Source organism: Rutilus rutilus, assembly GCF_951802725.1.
Source record: "Rutilus rutilus genome assembly, chromosome: 13".
Lineage (NCBI taxonomy): Eukaryota > Metazoa > Chordata > Actinopteri > Cypriniformes > Leuciscidae > Rutilus > Rutilus rutilus.
In genome coordinates, this window is record NC_140218.1 from 36,437,554 (window position 1) to 36,444,811 (window position 7,258).

At 44.9% G+C, this 7,258-nt stretch overlaps 1 protein-coding gene across 1 annotated transcript; it reads right to left on the reverse strand.

Annotated features, from left to right (window-relative positions):
• Positions 1-3,529: 3,529 nt before the first annotated feature.
• LOC311302964 (zona pellucida sperm-binding protein 3-like) lies at positions 3,530-4,508 on the reverse strand. Its single transcript, XM_084429139.1, has 5 exons — positions 4,375-4,508; positions 4,115-4,292; positions 3,863-3,980; positions 3,697-3,779; positions 3,530-3,620 (listed from the first exon to the last, which is right to left on the reverse strand). The coding sequence occupies exons 1-5, from the start codon at positions 4,379-4,381 to the stop codon at positions 3,593-3,595; spliced, it is 414 nt and encodes a 137-aa protein (XP_084285265.1). The 5' UTR covers positions 4,382-4,508; the 3' UTR covers positions 3,530-3,592.
• Between the last annotated feature and the right edge of the window lie 2,750 nt (positions 4,509-7,258).

Here is a 7,258-nt window from a genome sequence, read left to right on the forward strand (position 1 = left end):
AATTGATTATCCTAGATTATCCTCTGGACCTGTAAAGTGTATGCATCTTGGGGACGCACCACTCTGCAAATTTTTTTATGGGCCTGTCCAAATAACCACACTTGACGTCTTTGTTCTTGGCCACTTGTCTACTTACATGACCTACAGTATTTCCGGTCTTTGATCAAAGTGTTCAAGTGGGCTTGAAGACCGTAAGTGTGTGTAGAACTTTTGATTACCCAATGGGACACACTTTTAGTGTTGCAAAAATGCAAGTTTACATAGCTTTATTTACACATTTTGATTTCAAGTACTTTGCATTTTAAAATAAACTTGTACATGTCTGTTCAGTAATCCCTATGTAACAAAAGACACAATAAAAAAATTGTGATGCTTGTATTAAGTGATGAAATGCAGTTGCAAATGTTGTACAAAATATACTCTCACATCTTTGCACCAATAACATGTACAACACTTTGTTTTACTACCAAGTTATGTGTCATTTCTCATTAATTTAACTTACAGTGGAATGTTTTCAGTTTCACTTTATTTTTATGGTCCCTTTAACACATTCTGTTGACTATATGTAACGTTACACCTACATGGCTACTAACTCTCATTAGAGTGTTAGTACAGTATTAGTTGACTGGTAGGGATAGGATTAGAATAAGTTTAGAATAAATAACCACTCCGAAGCGGTATTCAAGATTGTGTGGGTTTAGTGTACGTTAAGGGCACTGAGCTTTGGCATTTTTAAGACGTGGGACAGTCTTGCGCACTTACTTCCTGTCACATGCACGTGTCGTCAAGACATCAAGTGTGGATTTTTGCACAGGCACTTTGTCTCTCTTATCAAATTGAGCAGCCATTTACATTACACAATTTTCAACTAAAAACGTATCCATTGTTCTTTTATATGACAAGAGCGTTTTGGGGCCTAAAAAAGCAAATTTTTGAAAATGAATTTCAAAGTGTACGTTTTTGAAAAGTATACCAATATTGTCTCCGTGTACACAACAAAAAAATGACGTTATGTGCATACATATTTTGTGTTCAGTCTATAGAGTGTAGCAGGTATGACACCAGAACCCAGAAGACCAAGAATGCTGGTTCCTTCAGGATTTTCCTATGATACTTTGCCGTTCTGTTCTACAACATACACTACACAGACCACAAACGGTTTTCTCTTGTTATTAAAAACATACATTGTCTAAAATGAACATGCTGCATCAATTTGCGCTACTAGGTATGTAGAACAAAATGTCAAATTGAGAAACCCCATAGGAAAATGTCAAATGAACCAGCAGCAAATTAGTCTTGTATGAGTCAATGTGATCAAACTTCAGTGAAAGTTGAATATGTAAACAAAAAGTATCAAAATATGCACAGACAAGAGAACAGGAATATTAAAAGATCGACTCAATACCATCACCCACAATGCTTCATGGGACAAGGCGTTCCCTGCAGAGCTCTTTTGGAATGATTTCTTTGCCAAATTAACAGCACCGCCCATCGGATGAGACGTTAAACCGAGGTCCTGACTCTCTGTGGTCATTAAAAATCCCATGGCACTTCTCGTAAAAGAGTCGGGGTGTAACCCTGGTGTCCTGGCCAAATTCCCTCCATTGGCCCTTGCCAATCATGGCCTCCTAATAATCCACTACCATTGAATTGGCTCTATCACTCTCTCTCCTCTCCACCAATAGCTGGTGTGTGGTGAGAGCACCGTCTCCACCTATAGCTGGTCTGTGGTAAGAGCAGTGTCTCCACCTATAGCTGGTGTGTGGTGAGCGTTCTGTCTCCACCTATAGCTGGTCTGTGGTAAGAGCAGTGTCTCCACCTATAGCTGGTGTGTGGCGAGTGTTCTGTCTCCACCTATAGCTGGTGTGGTGAGTGCTCTGTCTCCACCTATAGCTGGTGTGTGGTGAGCGCACTGTCTCCACCTATAGCTGGTGTGTGGTGAGCGTTCTGTCTCCACCTATAGCTGGTCTGTGGTAAGAGCAGTGTCTCCACCTATAGCTGGTGTGTGGCGAGTGTTCTGTCTCCACCTATAGCTGGTCTGTGGTAAGAGTAGTGTCTCCACCTATAGCTGGTGTGTGGCGAGTGTTCTGTCTCCACCTATAGCTGGTGTGTGGCGAGTGTTCTGTCTCCACCTATAGCTGGTGTGTGGCGAGTGTTCTGTCTCCACCTATAGCTGGTCTGTGGTAAGAGTAGTGTCTCCACCTATAGCTGGTGTGTGGTGAGCGCACTGTCTCCACCTATAGCTGGTGTGTGGTGAGCCCATTGTCTCCACCTATAGCTGGTGTGTGGTGAGAGCACTGTCTCCACCTATAGCTAGAAATAACCTATAACTGAAACTATAAAAAAAAAAAAAAAGTTTAATGAAATAAAAAGTAAACAAAAAGCTTAAATTTGCTCTTCCTTCTGCTTTGAAAGTCTTTGCCTCAACAACTGAAATGACAATTATAGTGGCACTGAAGCAGGTCAACAATGCTCAATGACTAAAAATCCATAAAAGCAAAAACTCAGAAACTAACAACTTATATTTAACTTAGTTCAACTGTGCAGAAGAGAGTGACAGCAGAACGTCTCACTTAACTTCATACAACTGGGGAATTACCATTTCTGCTAAAAACTAATGTGTTGGTATTGTGTAGCATAGCTCACACACGTGAATCAGTTGTCTGAAGCCATTATTCTGGACAATGCTGTAAATCCTGACATATGAAGCGCATTAATAATCTTTTGAGGGCACAGAGATGTGGGTGGGAGTGAGATAAAAGCATCTGGCAACATTGGCTGCTTCTGAGATGACAGGTGTGTGCTGCTACCTGGGCTTTTCTTGCATGACTCATATTTAATGCCCATCCCCAAATTTTCCCATATTTTTCTTTTTATACTTTTGTCAGCGGCAAATCATCTTATCCATTTTGAGTGTTTCACGTTGCTAAAATTGGCACCAATTGATGTCATGTGATAATTGGCTACATTCGAAAGCACGACAGAATTGATACACGTATCATCAGGAGTTCATGACGTTGTATCGATATTCTGAGCACAGCCCTGGTGTGCAGTAGTACATATGAAAGCGCTATATAAGTGTCTGTTATGATTTTCATCAGGAATTATTCTGTTAAACAAATTGTAATAAACTAATGGCTTCAAAAGCATAACCTTGAGCTTTCACTAGTGGTCATTAAAAGGTTGAAAACTCCTTATGGAGAAAGACATTAACTTCTGGAACCCAATGGTTGCATGCTATATGGGACTTGAATTGTACAGTAGGACTATCAGTTTCACCACACTGGCAGAGTTAGGCACTTTTTGCAAGTCAAAAGCAGTTAAACCAGACATGAAGCAAAATGACAAGTCAGATACAATCAAGGATTGATTTGTCAGTTTTATTGAGAACCTGTCTTTTGCCCTTGAACCACTACAGGACCAAGTGAAGCCTTGCCTTCCCACTTAATGCCTAGAGAGAAGAAAAGCCAAGTTAGAGCACTTGAATCAAAAAGCAAACTTAGAAAGCAAAAGCTACCAACCTCCATAGGGAGAAGCAGCAAATTCACCATCCGGACCACATGTTGAGTCAGAGCAACCACAAACTTGGTCGTTACTCGTTACCATCAGCAGCAAACCACCTGCAATAAAACAAAGACATGGAACCTTCAGCATGAGAAAATTCAAGGTAAAATTTTAAATAAAAACCCCACGTACCCATTGGCAAAGGAACAGGATTTGCGCTGAGCGTCACTGGGTGAAGAAGCAATAGTTGCCTTCAGAATACACGTTATGTAAATCTGCAAGGGGTGACAGGCAAGTCACAAAACCAAAGCAGATGGGAGGAGAAGTCAAATTAACGCATGATATTCATAGTACATACAGAAGGACTGTTGCCCTCCTGGAACATAAATGCCTCCAGCTGGAACTGGATCTTGTCAACCTGAGACCGAAGCATGAAGTGGGAGCTGGAAGCTGTAGTTTTGGCATCCACAAAGCACCTGACGACAAAATCACAACTCATTAGTGTCAACTGCAGAGCATCAAGCAACTAGACTTTACCCATGATTCTGTGACAAAGTGGTTACAAAAAGCAATTTAAATAGTCCTACCGCATCAAGGGCCACGACCTTACCCATGATTCTCAATGAAGGAATATCTCGGAAGAGAGTTCACATCAGGTACTTGAGTGGCCACACAGCGGTCCACAAACACACGCAGAGGCACATGATTGTACTGCTTCACAGATGCCTCGATGTTAATAACGCCACCCAGGAAATAGATGTATGAAGGCCTCTGATAGGACCAGTCATCTACACACAAAAAAAACACTTCAGGCACAGCCACAAAAACAAGGGTAAAGGTTCATTTTGTTGAAAAAAAACCTGTACCAACCCATCATGATCTTCAGGGAGAAAAGCACAACTTCTTGACCAGGGGCGTTTCTAGGTTTTAAAAACAGTGTGTAGGTGTGTAGAACAAAATGTCAAATTGACAAACCCTAAAGGAAACTGAACCAGCAGCAAATTAGACTTGTCATCGTGATCAAAATTCAGTGGAAGTTGAATATGTAAACAAGTATCAAAATATGCACAGACAAGAGAACAGGAATATTAAAAGACCGACTCAATAACATCACCCACAGTGCTTCATGGGACAAGGCGTTCCCTGCAGAGCTCTTTTCGAATTATTTGTTTGCCAAATTAACAGCACTGTCCTTCGGATGAGACGTTAAACTGAGGTCCTGACACTCTGTGGTAATTAAAAATCCCATAGCACTTCTAGTAAAGAGTCGAGGTGTAACCACGGAGTCCTAGCCAAATTCCCTCCTTTGGCCCTTGCCAATCATGGCCTCCTAATAATCCCCTTCCACTGAATTGGCTCTATCACTCTCTTTCCTCTCCACCTATAGCTGGTGTGTGTGGTGAGCGTTCTGTCTTCACCTATAGCTGGTGTGTGGTGAGTGCTCTGTCTCCACCTATAGCTGGTGTGTGGTGAGCGCACTGTCTCCACCTATAGCTGGTGTGTGGTGAGCGCTCTGTCTTCACCCAGAGCTGGTGTGAGGTGAGAGCTTTGTCTCCACCTAAAGCTGGTGTGTGGTGAGAGCACTGTCTCCACCTATAGCTGGTGTGTGTTGAGAGTTTGTCTTCACCTATAGCTGGTGTGTGGTGAGCGCTCTGTCTTCACCTTTAGCTGGTGTGAGGTGAGAGCTTTGTCTCCACCTAAAGCTGATGTGTGTTGAGCGCTCTGTCTACACCTATAGCTGGTGTGTGGTGAGAGCACTGTCTCCACCCATAGCTGGTGTGTGGTGAGCGTTCTGTCTTCACCTATAGCTGGTGTGAGGTGAGAGCTTTGTCTCCACCTAAAGCTGGTGTGTGGTGAGAGCACTGTCTCCACCTATAGCTGGTGTGTGGTGAGAGCACTGTCTCCACCTATATCTGGTGTGTGTTGAGAGCTTTGTCTCCACCTATAGCTGGTGTGTAGTGAGCGTTCTGTCTTCACCTAAAGCTGGTGTGTGGTGAGCGCTCTGTTTCCACCTATAGCTGGTGTGTGGTGAGAGCACTATCACCACCTATAGCTGGTGTGTGGTTAGCGCTCTGTCTCCACCTATAGCTGGTGTGTGGAGAGCGCTCTATCTTCACCTATAGCTGGTGTGAGGTGAGAACTTTGTCTCCACCTAAAGCTGGTGTGTGGTGAGAGCACTGTCTCCACCTATAACTGGTGTGTGTTGAGAGCTTTGTCTCCACCTATAGCTGGTGTGTGGTGAGTGCTCTGTCTCCACTTATAGCTGGTATGTGGTGAGCGCTCTGTCTCCACCTATAGCTGGTGTGTGGTGAGCGCTCTGTCTTCACCTTTAGCTGGTGTGAGGTGATAGCTTTGTCTCCACCTAAAGCTGGTGTGTGTTGAGCGCTCTGTCTACAACTATAGCTGGTGTATGGTGATAGCACTGTCTCCACCCATAGCTGGTGTGTGGTGAGCGTTCCGTCTTCACCTATAGCTGGTGTGAGGTGAGAGCTTTGTCTTCACCTAAAGCTGGTGTGTGGTGAGAGCACTGTCTCCACCTATAGCTGGTGTGTGGTGAGAGCACTGTCTCCACCTATAGCTGGTGTGTGTTGAGAGCTTTGTCTCCACCTATAGCTGGTGTGTGGTGAGCGCTCTGTCTCCACCTATAGCTGGTGTGTGGTGAGCGCTCTGTCTCCACCTAAAGCTGGTGTGTGGTGAGAGCACTGTCTCCACCTATAGCTGGTGTGTGGTGAGAGCACTGTCTCCACCTATAGCTGGTGTGTGTTGAGAGCTTTGTCTCCACCTATAGCTGGTGTGTGGTGAGAGCACTGTCTCCACCTATAGCTGGTGTGTGTTGAGAGCTTTGTCTCCACCTATAGCTGGTGTGTGGTGAGAGCACTGTCTCCACCTATAGCTGGTGTGTAGTGGGAGCACTATCTCCACCTATGGCTGGTGTGTGGTAAGAGCACTGTCTCCACCTATAGCTGGTGTGTGGTGAGCGTTCTGTCTCCACCTAAAGCTGGTGTGTGGTGAGAGCACTGTCTCCACCTATAGCTGGTGTGTGGTGAGTGCTCTGTCTCCACCTATAGCTGGTATGTGGTGAGCGCTCTGTCTCCACCTATAGCTGGTGTGTGGTGAGCGCTCTGTCTTCACCTTTAGCTGGTGTGAGGTGAGAGCTTTGTCTCCACCTAAAGCTGGTGTGTGTTGAGCGCTCTGTCTACACCTATAGCTGGTGTGTGGTGAGAGCACTGTCTCCACCCATAGCTGGTGTGTGGTGAGCGTTCTGTCTTCAACTATAGCTGGTGTGAGGTGAGAGCTTTGTCTCCACCTTTAGCTGGTGTGTGGTGAGAGCACTGTCTCCACCTATAGCTGGTGTGTGTTGAGAGCTTTGTCTCCACCTATAGCTGGTGTGTGGTGAGCGTTCTGTCTTCACCTAAAGCTGGTGTGTGGTGAGAGCACTGTCTCCACCTATAGCTGGTGTGTGGTGAGCGCTCTGTTTCCACCTATAGCTGGTGTGTGGTGAGAGCACTATCACCACCTATAGCTGGTGTGTGGTTAGCGCTCTGTCTCCACCTATAGCTGGTGAGTGGTGAGCGCTCTGTCTTCACCTATAGCTGGTGTGAGGTGAGAGCTTTGTCTCCACCTAAAGCTGGTGTGTGCTGAGAGCACTGTCTCCACCTATAGCTGGTGTGTGTTGAGAGCTTTATCTCCACCTATAGCTGGTGTGTGGTGAGCGCTCTGTCTTCACCTATAGCTGGTGTGAGGTGAGAGCACT